Raw genomic sequence first — 20,924 nt, forward strand, 5'->3', positions numbered from 1 at the left:
GAGGAGCATATTGAAATGAATTTTTTTTTAATATTTATTTGTTTTGCTGCTCTGAGGCCTTCAAAGCCACATGCAAACTTCTTAGTTGTAGTATGTGCAATTTAGTTCCCTGACCTGAGACCAAACCCAGGAGCCCTGAATTGGAAGTACAGAGTCTTAGCCACTGGAGTATCAGGGAAGTCTCGAAATATGATTTCTAAGGTGAAAACAAACTTGGGTAAAGATATTTGCGAAATGTTGGCATCTGTTGTGAACTTGTGGTGAGTACATGGGAGTTCATTGAATTCTTCCCTCTGCTTTTAGTCTGTTTAAAATTTTCACATAACTAAAGACCAACAATTGATGTGTTTCTGCTCTGGCAAGGATTTCCATGATACAAGCTGCTTCAGGTTCAAGTGTGATAAATGAAGAGCAGCTTTACCATGCGCAGGATCATGCTTTTGTCAAATAATAATAACCAGAATTTCTTTAACACACAAGCCCAGGGATTCACTGACGATCGGATATGCAGGAAGGCAGAAGGGCCAGAAGACTGGATACGTGTGCCCTTCTTGCGGGCGGGGACTGCAGCTGACAGTGAAGGACTGCAAGCAGTCAATAACTGGTTAAGCCAACAAATGGATTACTGTGTCTCCTGGGGACAGAATACCATACAACAGTAAAAGCAGCCCAGGCAGAACATTTAAGAAGTCTGCCTAAGTGAAAAGGGCCCAGAGCAAAAGGCCCGGTGATGACCTGGCTGGGGAGCACACAGCGACCACGTCCCCGGGGATCTAAACCTGGCAGGACGGACGCCACAGGTGTGCGGTGACTCTTCCCTGTGAGCTGGGGACCTCCCCCGGCTTTCTGAGTTCTCCAGGTAACACACACTGCTTCTGTAGACAGAACAGAAAAGGGAAAAGGAGCTGCGGAAGATGAGGGATCTGAAGGAAGATACATGATTCTCCCTGGAGACCCAAATGACGCCACGATGAAGGCCATGAAAGTGCCCACCTGCCCTGTGGCAGAGGAGGCAGGGCCTCCCTGCGAGCCATGCAGACCTCGGGGCCTTTTATGTTTACAGTCCCCGCCTACAAGGAGACTCCGCAGGAGGCGCAGTGCTAAAGACTCCGCTCAGTGCAGAAGAGGCAGGAATTCAGGTTCGATCCCTGGGTGAGGAAGATCCCCTGGAGAAGGAAATGACAACCCACTTCAGTATTCTTGCCTGGACAATTCCATGAACAGAAGAGCCTGGCGGGCTGCGGTCCACGAGGTTGCAAAAAGTCAGAGAAGCATGAGCAACTGAGCACACACACAAGGAGGACCATGGAGCAAGAGCGCTCAGAAGGTCCCGGCAGACCGTGACGCGTCAAGGGGAACACGGCAGGCTGGGGAGTTCAGGGCGAGAAGCCACTTGGAGGAACACAGAACCGAGGTGGGACAGCTTCCATGCTCCCGGGAGACCAGAGCTCTCCGCCCCGTCTACCAGAAATGGAAGGGAGAAAGGAATGAAGTCACTACAGGCCACCTTCTGGCTCCAACACACTGATCCACGTGGGATGCAGGACCTACGCGGAGCCCCGACGTTCCCCAAGAAAGCCTCTGCCCACACCTCTTGGCCGGGTCTTCTCATCACCAGGGGAAGCAGAGCCAAACAGAGGTCAACAGCGCCACCACACACGTGTAGACTCAAGTCCTATCCCACCACTGGGATGCTGTGCAACCCTGCGGAGGCTGAGCAGCCTTTCTGTGCCTTGATTTCTTCATTTGGAAAGAGGACAAGGACTCCCGCCGCTGGCCGCTGACATGTGGTAAGCACCCGTCAAACACTGGCCTGTCAAGTCCTATCCTCTCGCACATCACTCTCCTTCCACCAGCTCCTTTATGCTCTGAAATGCCCGCCCCATCATGACTGCATCTCAAACTACCAAGCTCCTCCTGTCCTTCACAGACAACTTCTTAGAACAGTGGCACGCCCTTGGATTTGCCAGTTTTCTGCTCTGGAACTTACGAATTCATTCATTCACTTATTAACGTGTACACATTGGACTTCCCTGGTGGCTCAGTAGTAAAGAATCTACCTGCCAATGCAGATACAGGTTCGTATCTTGAGCTCTGAGGCTCAAGAAAGGGGAGAGGCAGGCAAAGTGAGCCCAGGACTCCAGTGCAGGAGCCTCGGATGTGACAATGGAAGACACATCCCAGGCCTGCAGAGTCAGAGGGAGAGGTCAGGGACGGGCGAGGCTCTGGAGCAAGTCCCCCAGCAGGGACTCGGGGTCACTCAGCCGCTTCAGTGAGATAGGAAGGGCAGGCACAGTGACAACAGGTCTGCCCACACCTTGCTGAGAGGTCAGAACATCATCCCATCCTCCTGAAGGCGAGCTGGGCAGATGCGCTTGTGAGGAGGAGAACTGAGTATACACTCAGCTACTGGGAGAGGGTGATAGCAGGGAGTGGAGGAAGCTGGGGAGACACTGCCCTGCCCTCCAGGAACGACACCCAAGAATGCAGCCATCCATCGTGCAGAAACACAAGAACAGGGGCTGCTCGCCCCGAACATGTCTCTCTGTGAGGTCTCTACGGGGCACCGAGGTGGCAATCCCTTCTCCACTCCGCAGTACCTACGGAGTGCCTGCCTGGTTCTGGGCACTGGCCTCAGTGGGGGTGCAACAGTGAATAAGGGGATCCCCCCTCAGCCTCCTGGAGCTCCTGCTCTGAAGGAGGCATTAGACATGACAATGAAAACAGCGGGGCGCAAGCTGTGAGGAGAAGGCGGGATGGGGAGCGACTCAGGGGCCCACAGACACCGAGCCGCAGGGAGAGACGGCGGCCACCTCGGGCGAGCCTGCCCGAGGGGACCCCAGACGCTGAGCACCTGCGCTGAAGCTCTGGGGGAAGACGGGCCTTGACAGGCCACAAGGAGGCGCCACTGGCAAGAAAACACCCAGGGGGTGGGGTCCTGGGGGGACTGCCAGGCACAGAGGGAGGGGTACGGGGCTAAGTGCAGCCACGCGGTGGAGCAGGTGGGCGGGACAGGACAGGGACCTTGCCCAGGCCGCCTGGATGCAGCAGGGAGCAGCTTCCAGCCCCAAACTCCTGCTGAAGATCAGCGCAGCCCTGGCCTCCCCACGGACTGTAGCCCACCAGGCTCCTCTGTCCATGGGCTCCCCACGGACTGTTAGCCCGCCAGGGTCCTCTATCTATGGACTCCCCACGGACTGTAGCCCGCCAGGCTCCTCTGTCCATGTAATTCTCCAGGTAAGAATACTAGAGTGGGTTGCCATGCCCTTCTCCAGGGGATCTTCGCACCCAGTGATCGAACCCGGGTCTCCTGCACTGCAGGCAGATTCTTTAGCCTCTGAGCCACCAGGGAAGCTCGTAGCCCTCCTAGACAGGGCTCCTCCAGGCGTCTCAGAGAGCAGCCCCTCCCCCGTCGTTTCCATTGTCTCTTCCCCTCCTCCATCTGAGGGACCAGGCCCTGTAGAGACTCACAGGGGTGACGCCTCAGCAGTCAGGGCCCCCTACACACAGCAGGCACTGACTGCCCTCCGTGAAGGTGCCCGCTCCTCACAGTGCTCCCAACTTCCCCCAAGCGTGCCCTCCTGCTATTCTCAGTCGTGCCCAACTCTGTGACTCCACGCACTGCCGCCTGCCGGGTCCTCTGTCCATGGGATTCTCCAGCAAGAACACTGCAGCGGGTTGCCATTTCCTTCTCCAGGGGATCTTCCCGACCCAGGGATCAAACCCCAGTCTCCTACGTCTCCTGCATGACAGGCGGATTCTTTATCATTGAGCCACCAGGGAAGCCCCAAACATGCCCTGAGCCTTCCCCAAATCCCTATGTCGGCCACCCCAGGGTCCCAACATCCCTGCCATCTTCTGAGCCCTGGTGCAAATGACACCAGGACCCAGGCCAGGTGGGGTCAGCAGCTCTCCGTGCCGCCTCCCTGCTCCCCTCTGCAGGTGGCACCGTCAGGCCTCCCAGCACCCAGCTCTGGAGAGCCCAGGGGCTCTCGGAGTTCCCGGCACCGAGCCAGGCTCCCCCGTTTCACAGTGAGTGAAAAGACAGTCCCTGCGACCACAGGGCAGAGCATCAGCTCTGGTCAGAGACCAAACCACAAAGGTAGACGAGCAAAGGCACGGGCAGGGACAGCGTAGGAATGAAGCCTCGGCCTGAAGGAGGGAAGGGCCATGGAGACAGAGCAGCGAGGGCGGCCTTCCAACCCGCGCCGCGCTCCGCACACACCTCGGCCTCTCAGCTGGCACCCGCGCTCGCCCGCTCCCTCTGCATCCCACTGGGCATCCCCGGGTCACAGCTCAGCTCAGAGAGACCCTCGGTGGCTGCTGAAGGCGTATGGAGTCCCACCCGGTCCTGCTCACCGCGCTCCCCTGCCACCGTCTGGCCCTGATGGCTTAACTGCCCCCCAAACCCACCCGCACACGCACACGCACACACACAGCCGTCAAACCCTGCCTGCCCTCCCTCCCGGTCTGGCGGATGCCCCACTCTACATGTTGGGCACCTCTCACCCTGTCTGAGCACAGATCACCCCTAGTGGGGCATGTGGCTGTGTGTGTCTGCCTGCTGAAAGCCAATTACCTTCCATCCCCCGTATCAAATCTCCGGCTCTAAGAAGTAGTGCGAATTCCCCACTGAAGTGAGCGCCTCTCTTCCACGCTTACGTAGCCCCAAATTTATAAAAGAGACACTTCTTCAAGCCTAATTTATGTTAAGACTACTATACTGATTGGGCCCCCTTCCCTACATTTCACTTCTTCGAGGATGGAGTTTCACACTCACATGTTATGAGCCCCACCCACAACAGGTGGGTCAGAAAAAGGTTGTTCGTGGGATGGGTGAGATTTAGATTGGCCTTGGAAGGGAGGGGCTGAGATGGGTGGAAGGTGGTCAGCCCTCCGGCAGACAAGGCTCCCACTTGGAGGTGGCAAAGTGAAGACGAGCTTGAAGCCTCTCGGGGCCTCAGTTTCCCCATCTGTAAGACATCTGCTCCTCTATCAAGTGAGAAAACGTAGATAAAGCACACTCTGCAAAGGGAAGCACTTACAAGATCTATCATCATGGTGGCTTTTATTATTGTCACCGAGACAGAAGACCAGGTTTTATCTACAAAGAACTGTTGGGATAGAAGTCAGACAAAGCTGTTAGGACGTGTGCTGCGACATCAAACCATGTTGCAGCTGGCCATGCCGAACGATCTTTTCAGCAAACAGTAAAATATTTCACCAAGTGCTGGCTACACGATGGTACACATCACTCTCGTTTTCTCTCTCAACACCAGGACAGAACAGTCTTTCAGTTCTCTTAGTTTCTGTGGTTCATTTTTATTTCACATATAATCTCACACATAGTGGGCTAAAGAAAGAAAGAAACAAAGTTGCTCAGTCATGTCTGATTTCTTCACAACCCCATGGACTGCAGCCCACCAGGCTCCTCTGTCCATGGAATTCTCCAGGCAAGAATACTGGAGTGGGTTGCCATGACCTTCCCAGGGGGCCTTCCCAACCCAGGGAATGAACCCAGGTCTCCTGCATTGCAGGCAGATTCTTTACCGTTTGAGCCACCAGGAAAGCCCACAGTATGCTAAGTACATACCAACAAAAACCCACATACAGGACTGTGAATGAAAGAATATTTTCTAGTGGCAAGAAGGCAACAGAATAAAATCAAAAAGTAGAAAGCCAATACTAGAACCTTGGTGGAAAAAGCTGCTGATTCCACGGCCTGATGTGTGAGCACCAGAGTGACCCACAGGCTTGCCCAACTCACTCAGCATCGTGGGTGTCGGCTCATCCACTGGGGAGCCCCCCTTCTGCATAGAGAGTGTTCAAAATGGGGAGTATTCCCTGGTGGTCCAGTGGCTAAGATTCCACACTCCCAATGCAGGGGGCCTGGGTTTGATCCCTGGTCAGGGAATTAGATCCCATGTGCTGCAACTAAAGATCCTGCAACTAAGACTCAGCACAGCCAAATAAATATTTTTTTCATGTTCAAAATGGACACAGGAGTGTGCTGAGGGCACAGAAGCCGTTCTAACCCTTATCAAAGAAACCATCCAAAGGGAGAAACATTTGTAATCACACACACCGAAGTCAATCAGGTTCTGGGACCTCCAACACGGCTGTCTCTCGGGTGTGGGGCGACTTAGAGGCTGGTCCCAGCCCCAAAACTTCAGAGTCCTAATGGTTATACTGTCTCCAAAAGAGAGCCTCATTGTCAAGCTGTTTTCTTGTTCAATCTTTCCTCTTTAAAAACAGCCTGGAAGAACAGTTTTGTTTCCACTGGAAACGTAAAACTGAAAAGCCCATCCTCGGACTTGCCTGGTGGTCCAGTGGCTAAGACTCTGCACACCCAGTGCAGAGGGCCAGGGTTCGATCCCTGGTGAGGGAACTAGATACCACCTGCCGCAACTGGGAGTTCACACGCCACAGCTAAAGACAGTGCATGCCGTAACTAAGACCCAGCTCAGCCAAATAAATAAATAAATATTAAAAGCGATGAATCAATAAGCATAGGGATGATGGCGATGACACCTCCCTGACAAGGAATCAGTGGTGAAGGGGCACAAAGGGGTGTCCAGCCATACCCCCTTACTTCCACGCAAGACCTGTGCCCCAAATCTCTCCCCAGCACCGCTCTGGGGGACCCGGGTGACCAGAGTCCAGGAACCAGGGCTCTGACTGGCCGCAAGGGGTGGGAGAGGGGAGAGGCAGGTCCGCTCTTCCCCTCTCCTCACTTCCCGCCCAGTGGAGGCCATTCACTCCACCTCTGCCGGCTGCCACCTGACCTCCACGAGACCTCTGATCGTCTGGGAGCCCGGCCCCAGTTCAGCTGTCTGAAGGGCGGGAGCTTGGCTTTATTCATCTTGGGCCTGAGCCAGCACACTTAGTTAAGTGCTCGGTAAACATCATGGGGGTGTCCCCAGGGGACGGGCTGCATCTCTGTGTGGAGTCTAGCCCGGCCTGGACGACTGCTGCAAAGGTAAATACGGTCTGGTCTCAGTGGAGACAGCCACCGCCTGGCGCCACCCACCGGCTCCCAGGAAGGCCCGTCTGGTCCTGCTGCCTGCCCACACCACAGCTGCTTTCCACGCGCCCTCGGAGGACCCCGTTTGAGCAGCCAATCCACACACTCCTTTGACCACCAGCCCTTCTGCCCTCCGGCCCTCTCCAGCCAGACTGCTCTGTGTCACCGCAGGGCCCATCACAGCAGATGTCTCCGAGCTAGTACCAACTCTGGCCATTCCCTGGAGAAGCAGACAGACAATCTATGCCTGTCGCTTCACTCCTCAAGAACTGCCAGAGAGCCTAACTCTCTCTTATAAAGTGGACTTGCCCAACCAGTCACCCTTTAGCTCAACAGATGATTACCAGCACCTAAAGCTGATGTTCAGTCACTAAGTCGTATCCGATTCATGCAACCCCATGGACTGTAGCCCACCAGGCACCCCTGTCTACGGGATTTCCCAGGCAAGAATACCAAAGTGGGTTGCTATTTCCTTCTCCAGGCCACCTTCCTGACCCAGGGATCAAACCCATGGCTCCTATATCGCAGGCAGATTCTTTACCAGTGAACCATCGGGGAAGCACACCCAAGGACAAATTAAAACCAGCACAGTCCATGCCTTCGTAGACACAGTCCACGCAGTGGGGAAGAAACTCCATCAATCGAAGACTCCCACCAGCACAAAATTACAAACTGGTATGTAGAAAAGTACAAGATCTCCCCTAAGGCAGTACAGAAAAGCTGGGCCAGTCTGTCAGGGTAGCGATGTGCTAGCTGAGATATGAAGAGCAGATGGGATTACCCAGAGCTGAAGAGAGAAAAGGACACTCCAGCAAGGCCATAAGAAGCATGTGCAAAGGCCCTGGGGCAAGCTACTGAAAGCAGGGCCTGGGGGCTGCAGGGCAGAGCGACAGGTCTGGGAGGGGCAGGCTACAGGGGTGCCCAGGGTGGGGCGGGGCAGGGCAGGGGCCCCGATCCAGTCCACAGACAGTGGAGGCCAGGCACCACCATCCCCTGCTTTCAGCCAGCGTGCACAAAAGGAGAACCGACTCTGTGTCAGCCAGGCCAGAACACAGCCAGTAAATCCTACGACCAAACACTGTAGGAATCCCACCCAGCAGGCAGAGCGAGTGGCAATCCAAGGAGATGGCTGTTTGCGAAGATGGCTGTCTGTGGTCATCTGTAACCTCTGCTTCCCCCCATTAGCGAGTGGCAGTAAGAACCGGGATGGCCGTGGCGGGCCTGCACGCAGGAGCAGCCATGGGGCCTGTGAGCCAGCACATCTCCCTTCCTCCCCCGCGTCTGCGTCAGCCCCTCTCTGGGCGAGCGGACACCCGTCAGGCCCTTTTGTCTCAGGCTGATTTGTAGGCCAGGCACAGACTCCTGTGTCCCGTTTTACCAAGCCACCTTCTTCCCTCCAACCCTAAGTCACCCTAGTTAAAAGCAGGACATGTACCCCAAAGTCCCAGCCACGACAGCCCTGTGAGCTGGAGCTCCAGTTTCTCGGCTTCACCTCATTCTGTCCTGCCTCTGTCAGAAAGGCATGCCTATCTCCCCTCCCAGGATCCCCACGGCCCTGTCCGCGCAGCTGTCTCCAACACACCCAAGCAAGTCAGCCGCCCCTCCTCCAGCTTGGACCTGAGCCGCCCTGGCCTGAGCAGAGTCCGAGCTCCCTCTGGGCTGGGCGAGGCCCGCTCATTCCTCGTCAGCCTCTGGAAGCACTGAGGAGCCACGCCAGCAGGGAAACTTGCTGTCCCCTCATAAAGATAATGAGGAGGTTTTTGCATCTCCCCCACCCCCTCCCCCTTCCACTGAGACAAGATTAAAACAATAAAATTAAAATGTAGGGCTTCCCTGGAGGCTCAGTGATAAAGCATCTCCGACACAGGCTCGATCCTTGATTGGGGAAGATTCCACATGCTATGGAGCAAGTAAGCCCGGGAGCTGCAACTATTGAATCCACGTACCGCCAACTACTGAAGTCCACACCCTAAAGTCCATGCTGCGCATCAAGAAAGTAGCCTCCACTTTCTGCAACTAGAGAAGAGCCCGTGCAGCAACGAAGACCCAGCGCAGCCAAAAATAAATCGATAAAAACATAACCAAGTGATTTTCTCCTCACTAGACTCTGCAGAACCCAATGATGAAGCAGCATGAACACTGTTTAAAAACAGATGAGACTTCACACTATTGTAACGTTTGGCAGCTTCAAAATACAAACAAACTCCAAGACAGGAAACTACAGAGCAACGAAGAGCCCAGGGAGATGGTCAGAAGAGCCATATCGGCATAAGCTTGCTGGGTGCGACCTTTGGCAAATAACACAAGGTCTCTGGGCCCCGTTTACCACTTTATAAAGCCAAGGAGGAGACCGACTGGGAGAACGATCTGAGCCAACCAAATGCCTGTCCTGCTCAGTCCTTGGGAGGCTGCATGGACTCCAGGCCTTCCCAGACCTCCACAGCTGACCGCCCTCCCCAGCTTTATACTTTTCAGAGTGCAGATGGCATCGCTTCACTGTGAACATGTCTGTGCATTTCTGCATGTCCGTGCTTCCCAAGTGGCTCAGTGGTAAAGAATCCACCTGGCAATGCAAGACATGCAGGTTTGATCCCTGGGTCGGGAAGATGCCCCTGGAAAAGCAGACAGTAACCTGCTCCAGTATTCTTGCCTGGGAAATCCCATGGACAGAGGAGCCACGGTCCATGGGGTGGCAAAGAGGCGGACACAACTTAGTGACTAAAGGTCAACGACAGGCCCCTCCTTAGAACCTCCGCTCCCTGAGGCAGGGGGGTCTTCAGGGTCACAGGCATAACCTGCTGCCCGGAAAGCACCTGCCCAGAGAAGATGCCCAGTAAAAACACTTGAACGAACAACACAATGGAGGCACACTGCGCACACATCTACCACTCTGAGGGATCCTGACACTCCACTATCGTGAAGCCGACAGAACAAGTAGAGGAGTATTCCCAATCTGCAGATGGGGAAACTGAGGTACAGAAAGTACTGCACAACTAAGGTCACTGAAAGAATACCCGAACATGGAAAAACAGGCACCCTGATGGGGCTTCAAAGGATAATGGGACCCTGCGAGCACCGTCCCATGGAAGAATATCAAGCAGCTTTCTGAGTGAGTGCCGGCTGCTCAGGTCAGGTCAGGCGGAGGGAACCCAAGACCCCTCCTTGGAGTGCGGTTCACGAGGTGCCTCTCATCTGGGAGCTGACTGGGTCTGTTGGCACAGCCTGAGGCACCAGAGAGTGGACACTCCATCCGGTGCGTGCGTGCTAGGTCACTTCAGTCACATCTGCCTGTTTGCAACACTATGGACCACAGCCCACCAGGCTCCCCCGTCTATAGGATTCTCCAGGCAAGAATACTGGAATGGGTTGCCATGCCCTTCTCCAGGGGATCTTCCCAACCCAGGGATCGAACCCATGTCTCTTATGTCTCCTGCATTGGCAGGCAGGTTCCTTACCACTAGCGCCACCTGGGAAGACCACTCTATTCAGTTCAGTTCAATTGCTCAGTCGTGTCCGACTCTTAGCGACCCCATGGACTGCAGCACGCCAGGCCTCCCTGTCCATCACCAACTCCCGGAGTTTACTCAAACTCATGTCCATTAAGTCGGTGTTGTCATCCAACCATCTCATCCTCTGTCGTCCCCTTCTCCTCCTGCCTTTCAATCTTTCCCAGCATCAGGGGCTTTTCAAATGAGTCAGTTCTTCGCAGCAGGTGGCCAGAGTACTGGAGTTTCAGCTTCAGCCTCAGTCCTTCCAATGAACACCCAGGACTGATCTCCTTTAGGATGGACTGGTTGGGTATCCTTGCAGTCCAAGGGACTCTCCAGAGTCTTCTCCAACACCACAGTTCAAAAGCATCAATTCTTTGGCATTCAGCTTTCTTTATAGTCCAAGTCTCACATCCACACATGACTAAAGGAAAAACCCTCTATTCGGTACATCTGATCAAAGATGCTCACTCACTTCCCCCATCAGCTGATCGGGATTAAGAACCAGGCGTGGAAAAAGTTGTTTTAAAGCTCAAAGCTGGGGCAGAAGAGACAAAACTTACATGTTCTTTGCGTGACTGGGAGCCACATAGTCAACAAAAACCAGGTTGATGTGGGTCACTAAGACAGAGACAGCCGGGATCTCTGGATCTTACAGGGTGGGCCAGGTTTACTCTAAAGCCTGACTCTCTACCCCATCCACCCCCAAGTTATACCGCATTAGCATCTGAGTGAGATAAAGAAACTAGCGATTACTTTGGAGGGAGAAACAAGGGAGGAAAGGACAAACAAGGGTCCCAAGCCCTGAGCCTTCACTCCAGACACATCTGCTGGGTGATGCTGTGGGCGGGGCTCCCAGTGGGCCGCCTGGAAGAGCAGAAACTGCAGGGCTCTGCAGGCAGACACAAGTGGGTTTAGCTCCATCTCTGCACTCAGCAGCAATGGCACTTCAGCGAGTTATTAACACTTCATCTCTCTGAGTCTCCGTTTCCCGTTTGTAAAATGGGAATAAAAGCTCCTCGGAAGAGTGGCACGCATTAACAAGAAGTGAGGAGCGACCAAGCTGTGTGCCACAACGACCAAGCCTGTGCTCTGGAGCCTGCAAGCCACAACCACTCAGCCCTCATGTCTAGAGCCTGTGCTCCATGGCAAGAGAAGCCACCGCAATGAGAAGCCTGCGGACCACAACTAAAGGAAGCTGCGTGCAGCAACAGACACCGGCACAGCCCAAAATAAGCAAAATAAAAATAAATATTTTTTAAAAAGAAACTCATGACAAAGAGGAAAGGAAGGAAGAAGGAACTCCGTGAGCGCTGAGCAGACTCATTACCACTGGGCCCAATGCTCTCCTCCCGTTACCACTGCTCCTTCGGTCTGGGGGCCACGTAAGGGACCCACAGAAGGTACACGGGGGAGAACTCCCAGTGGAGCTGAGCGGAGATCACACCAAAGAGGCCTCTGGGGCAGACAGCATTCGACAGGAGGTCGCGGCATGAGGCTCTGGCCAGGGAGTCTGGGGTGGGAGAGGAGGTTAGAGTGCTCTGCACCAGAGGCGGGAACACACAGAAAGAAAGGATGCAAGCAGGAGAGAAGACGGTAAAGGCTGAGGGCGGGCTACAGTGGCTGACAAGTGTTGCAGGGCTCGAGGAGGACCAGCCCCAAAGATAGGCCACTCAGGTTAAGGTCAGCAAGGCAGCCGGTAAACTACAAGAGCACCTGGGACAAAGAGGGTAAGAAACACAGGTGCACTTCTGGGCAGGCTGCAAGAGGAGAGGTAGAGGGGGGCATGGGAGAAAGAAAAATCAATGAGATGTTGACGGAGGGAAAAAAAAAAATCACCGTTAAAGGGAGAACTATCCACTCTTCAAATTGACAAGATTTATATTCAGGGTCAGCAGAGACTATATGGGGCGAGGACATCACAGATACAGCTGAGTAGGGAGCAGAGCAGGAATGAGGCTGATAAGAAAAACCCAGACAGGGCTGGAGGCAGAGGAAAAACACCCCACCCTCCACAAACTCACTGGCTACTAGCTTCACTCACCTTCAACTGGCTATTCACATTCCAATGCTGCCCTACACCTCAATCCAGCCAGCTCACGGCCTCCTGATCCAGAGGGGGCTCCCCTACTGCCCCCAAACAGAAACTACCCTGGAATCATACCCATGCTTCCCCAGTAATAATCGTGAACTTTTGGGAGGCCCTCAGCTAGACTGGAAGCGGCTGGTAGATCTGGGTCGACAGGAATCCGTGGTGCAGCGCTTCACTTAACAAGTGTCAACAGTTGACAAGATTATCCAAGGAAGAAAGTCTGGCCATGGCATTATTCAACAAATGTACAGAGAAAGAAACAGGAAAAAGCACACCAGCCAATGAATGACCTGAACTTGTCAGAGACCAGGGGATCCACTCGGTGGAGCTCCCTACCCCCAAGGCCCAGATCCCTGGCCAGATGGAGAGAAGAAAGGCCACCCGTGAAGGGTGCTGGGTGGTGTAACTCCTCGGTCCTTGCTTCACGGGTTTACCTAACACCCCCTGGGTGCTGAGCACAGTCAGGGGCGCTGAGCAAGAGGCCTGCGCCTGGTCGAATGGGGACACAGCAGAGAGACCCACAGACGTCTGTGGACCACGGCTGGTGCCGATGGGTGGTGTCAGGGCAGCACACTGCTGCGCGAGGGGGCTACTTAGGACAGGTAAGCAGCGAAGGCCTCTCAGAACAACACGTGAGCTGCCACCTGAAGGGAGCCAGGCTCTGGCAGCATCAAGGGAAGAAACAGGGATGGACGCTTCAGGAAGGAGGAACAGCCTGCAGGACACCGGGAGGACAGACAGAGCTCAGGCTATGGGAGGAGAAAAGCCACAAGAAGGGCTGCAATGTGGGTGCCAGAGTGGGGAAGAGGCAGGAGAGGCTGACAGGTACCTGGCCACCAGGGATTCCTGCAGGGCGGTGGCGAGGTGGCGGTGTTGCGGGGGCGAGGGGGTGGATTGGGACTTTAGTCTAAAGGATTCTAAGCAGGTGAATCACATGACCTGATTCAGGTTTTCACACCTGACCTCACAGCAGCCTTTCTCTAAAAACCACTGCCATTCTCTAAAGCTAATCCTTCATCGGTAAAGAATCCCCTCTCTGTTGTGTGGATAAGCACAAGTTAGAAATTATTTAATAAACTCTAAAGCACTCAATTAACATTAGCTACTGTCATCAAAGTGCAAATTAAGGCAAGTGTCATTTGGATCGGAAGCTTTAAAAACCAGAGGCGCTTCATCATTAAATGAGCCTATGGGTGTTTCACCCCCCCATACCCTAAAATGCAGCGACTGGCCATTAATAATAATATGCAACATCTGCAGGGAACTTAATAGTTTACAGAGCACTTTCATATCTGTTAATTAATAACCACAGGTCTCCAGTGCTTTGAATTTAGTGACAGTGTTACAAATTGGCTAGTTCTGGCAATATCTAGCAAGTAGGCACCATCTCTCTCCATGGATCAGCTGACCAGTCATGATAATCTGCCTAAGAGCTCTTCTGGGGTTGGGCATTCTCACTGCTGTCATCTCTACTTCCAAATGTCCCAATCTGCCAGAGAAGGAAATAATGGTCCTAATTACACGATCACTGAGTGATATCAATATGCCAAGCATTGCTGTAAGCGCTTGACATGCTTAATCTTCACCTGATCCCAATACTTTTTTAATATTCCCATTTTCCAAATAAGGTGACTGAGGCATGGAGAAGATAAGGGCGTCATCCAAGGACACCCAGAGAAGTAAGACCCAGAGCCAAGATCTGAACACGTGATAATGTAACCCTGTGTCCTCACTCTGAATCCCAACGCTGTGCTAGATCATTCTGGCAAACTGCATAAAATTTGGTGCCTGGTACGACACAGAAATTCAGCAAATAAGGGCAGCTGTTATCAGCAGGACATGGGTACTTTCTAGGTCCCACGAGTGTGTCACCTCCAGGAGAGCAGCGACCTTGTTAGTCTGGGTGACTGCTGCGCTCCCAGCACCTGGCCCTATGCACATTTGAAGGATGGGTAAATGAATGAACGTGCCTCCCAGAAGGCAGGGCTGCCTGTGCACGGCTCTCACTTCAGGTCTGTGTCGCCCCTCGGTAAGAGCATCAGGCTGATCTGAGGCACAGCAAGGAGTCCGGAGACTTGAGACCCCCAACTCCCTTTCACAGCGCAGGGGTGCCGGAAGGGGCTCCCAAGGGACGAGACGAGTCCGGGGTCGCAATGCTGGTGGGTCCCGGCTCCGGGGGGGCTCTGCCCTCCACCGCGGCGGAAATGCTGGCCGCCCCGGCGCTGGGACCCGACAGGAGACAAAGACCCGTGGGGCCGCCGCACCCGCAAAAATGCTCGTGCCCCTCGCCCACCTCACCGGGAGGCAGCCGAATGCTACCATGCATCACCCGGCATGGAAGCTGCGGAGAATACCGGGCGCCGGACGGAGCCGACACGCGATGCGGCCCTGCCTGCGGGGTTGCCGCCCGCAGAGGGTCGCCAGGGTGCGGGAGGCCGCGGGCCGGACCGGCCTGTCACCTTCAGGACCGCCCGCCCACTCGCCCGCTCTCCTCCGGGGACCCTCAGCGCGAGCCGCCGTCACCCTGCTGGGCCTCCCCACGCCTAGGCCTCCCCGCAGCACCCGCCTCGCGCCCCGCACGGCGACGCCGCACCCTCGCCCGTCTGGCCCGTACCTGCTGGGAAAGGGGGATGAGCGGGGCCGCCATCTTCCCGCGGACTCGGGCTCCCAGCGCCGGCGGGGAATGGGGCGGGGCCGCGCGCGCGCACTGGTGCGAGGGGCGGTGCGCGCGCAGCCGAGCCCAGGGGAGGGCGGGGCCAAAGCGGGGCGGTGCACGATCCGCTAAGCTGAAGGGGCGGGGTCGAGGGCGGGGCCGCGCGCGCCAAGCCCCAGCCGAGAGGGGCGGGGCCTGGGAGGTGCGCGGATCCGGGACCTTTGCAGAATTCCTCCTGCATTCCTTCACCATGTCTTCCAGGATTTCTCCGTTCTTGTGCCAAGGTCCCTTAGCTCTCCAGGTCCCTGGCGATTCTGGGCCCTCTGCAAGGGATGCCGTTCCCATTCCCGTGCGCCTGGCAAAAAGGATCCTCACGCTTCCCAACAAGGCGCCCAGTTCCTAGGATAGGGTGTGTGTGTCTATGTGTGTGTGTGTGTACACACCACCCTTCCCAACAACTGTTCCTAGGATAGGGGTCTGTGTGTGTGTGTGTACACCACCCTTCCCAACAAAGGGCCCTGTGTGTGTGTGTGTGTGTGTGTGTGTGTGTGTATGTGTATACCACCCTTCCCAACAAGGCACCCTGTCCCAGGATAGGGGCGTGTGTGTGTGTGTGTGTGTGTGTGTGTGTGTGTGTGCGTGCGTGTGCGTGTGTGTGTGTGTGTGTGTCATATGGGTGTCAGCTAAACAGGGTTGCAGTATTTTCACCTCTCTGCACCGCAGCAGCACCCACAACACCTGAGATTATTTCCCAACCGCCACCTTCTTGATGTGTGACCTTGGCAAGTAGCCTCTCTACACCCCTAGTCCCCTCTTCTGAAAAGAGGAAATGGTAGTATGTATTTGCTGTCGTTCTACCTCTGCACTGTACCCTGCACAGGGCAGGCATTTGATGTTTGCCGGAGGACCATTACTGGAGAGGCATTTATTTCTTGAGACATGTGTTGCCTTCTTTTAGCTATGGACACCTGCTCATCTGTGGCTCAGACGGTAAACAATCTGCCTTCAACACAGAATAACGGAGTTCGATCCCTGGGTCAGGAAGATCCCCTGGAGGAGGGTATGGCAACCCACTCCAGTATTCTTGCCTGGAGAATCCCATGGACAGAGAAGCCTGGTGGGCTACAGTCCATGGGGTCAAAAAGAATCAAACACAACTCTTTCTTTCCACTGATCCTTAGCCAATTTCCACTGAAAGGATGATGAAGGAAGGTCCCACTGGGCACTGCCCACAGTGACACAGGCTTCTTCAGCACAGGTTCCCCTTCTGTGGTCTTTCTTGTGACAGCGGCACTTCTTAGGCAGTCAAGCTGGAAGGTTGAGCAATCCTGAGGTGGTGAGGGCACAGCTTCCGGTCCACCTCCTCCACTCTGAAGTCTCACGAGCTTCCTGCTCCAGGGTCTTCAGCAACTTGATGTACCCTGTGCCACTCAAATGAGCACAACGTGCTTTGTGATTCATCCAACAAACTATTCACAGTCAAATGTTCACTGAACACAGGTGCTCCATTGGTGAGCTGGGCACACAACACGCTCTCCACAAATGGGTCTCACCCTGGAGCTACCCAGAAGGTCTGCTAAACAGACTGGGTCTCTGATTCTGATTTATAGCTCTGGGTGGGACCTGAGTCTGCTGGGCTGCAAGGAGATCAAACCAGTCCATCCTAAAGGAAATCAACCCCGATTAGCCACTGCAAGGACTGGTGCTGAAGCTGATGCTGCAGTACTTTGGCCACCTGATGCAAAGACTCTGATGGAAAAGACCCTGATGCTGGGAAGACTGAAGGCAAAGAAGGAGAAGGGGGTGGCAGAGTATGGCATCACCGACTCAGTGGACATGAATTTGAGCAAATTCCAGGAGACAGTAGAGGGCAGGGAAGCCTGGGGTGCTGCAGTCCATGGGGTCAAAAAGAGTTGGACACGACTCAGCGACTGAACAACATACAAATCCCCAGGAGGTGCTGAAGCTGCTGGTCTCAGGCCACCCCCGTGCCCCTACCATTGTGAGAACCACAAGTCTAGAAGGGAAAAAAAAATCCAAAAGAAAAAAAAAAATCACGTGAGGAAATAGATAAGTAGACACAGTGATAAGTGCTACAGAGTAGCCCAAGGGTGTGACCCTTGAAGTCTGAGGGTGCATTCAGTGATGGCGGGGGCTTGGAACCACCACAAGCAAAAAGGAGCTGAAGAGCAAAGAAACATATTGAGACCGAGACGCTGGAGCTCAGAGAGCAAGACAGAGGGTCTTGAAAATGAGAGCGAAAGTCGCTTAGTTGTGTCCGACTCTTTGCGACCCCATGGACTATACAGTCCATGGAATTCTCCAGGCCAAAATACTGGAGTGGGTAGCCTTTCCCTTCTCCAGGGGATCTTCCCAACCCAGGGATCAAACCCAGGTCTCCCGCATTGCAGGCAGATTCTTTATCAGCTGAGCCCAAGAAGGTCTGGAGACAAGGCCAGATCACATCATAGTCTGATGGGGCAGCACTGTGTGAAGAGCAGTGAAACAAGACCATGCGTGACTCAGCCTCGTTTTGAGACCATCTTGCTCTCCGAGCTCCAAGCTCTCGGTCTCACGTGCTCCTTCACCCCCTGTGCACAGAGGAAGGGGAGGCCACCAGACTGTTTTGCACATGATCAGCTCTGTGTTCTAGAACAGTGGCTCTGGATAAGGCGGGCAAAGTGGATGGAGAGGGGATGGGTAGAAGCAAGTGGAACACCTGGAAAGATGCAGCAGTGGTCCAGGCGGGAGTGACAGAGGCTTTTAGCTGCCTTGGGTGCTTTATCAGTCCATGTTCCATAAGGAAAAGAGAAGCCGGCAGTATCTGTATTTCAAACAGAAGGCAATTTGATACAGGAGATTGAGTACAAAATTGGAAAAGCAGAGGGGAAGGCAAGGTTACCGAAGATTAGTAACAGGAGGAAACTGCTAGCCTCTTTAGGGAAAGGGTGTTATTCCAAAACCCACCACCACTGGGCGCTGAGCAGGAACCTGGATGCTGGTCCTCACTAGCCACCGCTGTTTCTGCCATTATTGCTTTCTGCTTGTTTTGGCCATGCCACATTGTGGGATATTAGTTCCCATATCAGGGATCAAACCCATGCCCGCTGCATGGGAAGCTCAGAATCTTAACCCTTGGACCACCAGGGAAGTCCCTCTGCTGTTGTTGCTAAAGTCATTGCTATTGTCTCCAATGACTAAGGGGCAGCCAGGAGCCTGGGGAAAAAAAGGCTTCTCCTCTCCACCTGTCTTCTGATGTCCTTCTCACAGAACATGACGGGACACTAGTGGGCAGGGGTGTCTGGGAAACGTGTGCAGGCTTCCAGCCTCACTGTCAAGAGTCTACAGGGGCGACAACCACATAGAGACTCTCTGGCCTGGTCTTGACTGGAATCAGAGGTTCCAGGATAAGAGTCCCAGCAGGTCACTCCCTCCACTGCCGTGGCGGCCATCCTGGGCAGGGATCAACCATCCTGGGGTCTCTCTCACCAGAGTCCAGAGCTGTACCATCCAACACAGTGGCCACTCCACATATGGCAATGTGCGTGCATGCTCAGTTGTGTCTGACTCTTTGTGACCCCATGGGCTATAGCAGTCCAGGCTTCTCTGTCCTCCACTATCTCCCGGAGTTTGCTCAAATTCATGTCCAGTGAGTTAGTGATGCTCTCTAACATCCCATCCTCTGCCTCCCCCTTCTCCTTTTGCCTTAAATCTTATCAGGGTCTTTTCCAATGAGTAGGCTCTTTGCATGAGATAGCCAAAGTACTGGAGCTTCAGTGTCAGCCCTTCCAATGAATATTCAGGGTTGATTTCCTTTAGGATTGACGGGTTTGATCTCCTTGCTGTCCAAGGGACTCTCAAGAGTCTTCTCTAGCACTGCAGTTTGAAAGCATCAGTTCTTCAGTGCTCAGCCTTCTTTATGGTCCAAATCTCACATCTGTACATGACTACTGGAAATAGCTCTGATTATACAGACCTTTGTCGACAAAGTGATATCTCTGCTTTTTAATGTGCTATCGAGGTTTGTCTTGGGGCTTCTCTGGTGGTTCAGACAGTAAGGAATCTGCCTGCAATGCAGGAGACCCAGGTTTGATCCCTGAGTCAAGAAGATCCCCTGGAGAAGGGAATGGCTACTCACTCCAGTAGTCTTGCCTGGAGAATTCCATGGACTGAGGAGCCTGGCGGGCTAGTCCATGGGGTCGAATGAGTCAGACATGACTAAGTGACTAACACTTTCAATTTCACTTCACTAGTTTGTCATAGCTTTTGTTAACCATAATGACGTCATTTTAACTTGACTGCCTCTATAAAGGCTTTATATTTTTTAAAAATTTTTATTTATGTATTTTTGGCCACCAAGTATATGGGATCTTGATTCCCCAACCAGGGACTGAACTATGCCCCTCCTGCATTGGAAGCTCAGAGTCTTAACCACTGGACAACCAGGGAAGTCCCAAGACTTTATTTCTCATTTTAAAATGTATAGAAATACTCAATCACTACATTGTGGAATAGTAATTAACATAGTGTTGTAGGACAATTATACTTCAAAAATAAGCTCAGAGAAAAAGAGATCACATCTGTGGTTACCAGAGGCAGGGGGCTGGGGGAAGGGAATTGGATGAAGGCAGTCAAAAGGTACAAAGTTCCAGTTATAAGAAAAATAAGTACTAGGAATATAATGTACCACAGGATAAATATAATTAACACTGCTGTATGTTATATATAAAAGGTGTTGGGAGTAAATCTTGTGTTCTCAGCACAAAGAAAACATATATTCTTTCCTATTTCTTTAATTTTATATCTATATGAGATGATGGACATTCACTGAGTTTATTGCGGTCATCCTTTCATGATGTATGTAAATCAAATCATTATGCTATACACCTGAAATATACACAGTGCTGTATGTCAATTATATATCAATAAAACTGGAAGAAAAAATTAATTACAATTAAGTGAGATTAAAAATTCATTCCTCCTGAGAGGGTACAGCACCAAGTGCAAACCCTAATGCACAATACGGACTCTGGATGATAATGGATGTATCCGTGTAGGTTCATCAATTGTCAGAAACGAACCACGGTGGTGTGGGATGTCATTGGTAGGGCAGGGTATACGAATGTGGGGACAGACAGTATATGGAAACTCTCTCAGTTCTGCTCAGTTTTGCTGTGGATTTAAAACTTCTCTAGAAAATGAAGTTTATTTATTTTTATTTTTTTGGTTGCACCTTGAGGCAACCAACCTTGAGGTGGGATCTTAGTTCCCTGAACAGGGATTGAACTCATGCCCCCTGCAGTGGAAGCATGTTTTTTTTAAACAACTGAATCACCAGCGAAGACCCAATGAAGTTTATTAATTAAAAAAAAATTCATTTCTCAGTCCCACCAGGCACATTTTAGGGGTCCACATGTGACTAGTGGCTACTGTATTAGCCACAAAGATGAAGAAAGTTCTCCAGGATTGCGCTGCTGCAGGAAATGAGTCCTGCCGGGTCTGAGCTGGTCTGACCCATCTTTGTTCAGCTGTTTCTGGCATTTTCCCTCGAGTTCTAGCACTGCTTCTTTCCTCATTAACTTTTCCCTTGTTTAGAGATTTAAAAGGTGGGCAGTGTTTGAATCCCACCCCTGCGCTTCCAGGGAGTCAGTCTTTAGCTTTTGAGAC

The 20,924-nt window shown here is 53.1% G+C and overlaps 1 protein-coding gene across 4 annotated transcripts in view; it reads right to left on the minus strand.

Moving 5' to 3' along the window:
- The window catches only part of EPS15L1 (epidermal growth factor receptor pathway substrate 15 like 1), a 105,219-nt gene extending 89,877 nt beyond the window's left edge, over positions 1-15,342 (minus strand). For all 4 annotated transcript variants that reach the window (XM_043467199.1, XM_043467198.1, XM_043467197.1 and 1 more), the window contains exon 1: positions 15,219-15,342. In XM_043467199.1, coding sequence (XP_043323134.1) covers positions 15,219-15,251 — 33 coding nt within the window. In that variant the 5' untranslated portion in view covers positions 15,252-15,342. The remainder of the gene's footprint in view (positions 1-15,218) is intronic.
- Positions 15,343-20,924: the final 5,582 nt, after the last annotated feature.

This window comes from Cervus canadensis, chromosome 4, assembly GCF_019320065.1.
Source record: "Cervus canadensis isolate Bull #8, Minnesota chromosome 4, ASM1932006v1, whole genome shotgun sequence".
In the NCBI taxonomy this organism is placed as follows: domain Eukaryota; kingdom Metazoa; phylum Chordata; class Mammalia; order Artiodactyla; family Cervidae; genus Cervus; species Cervus canadensis.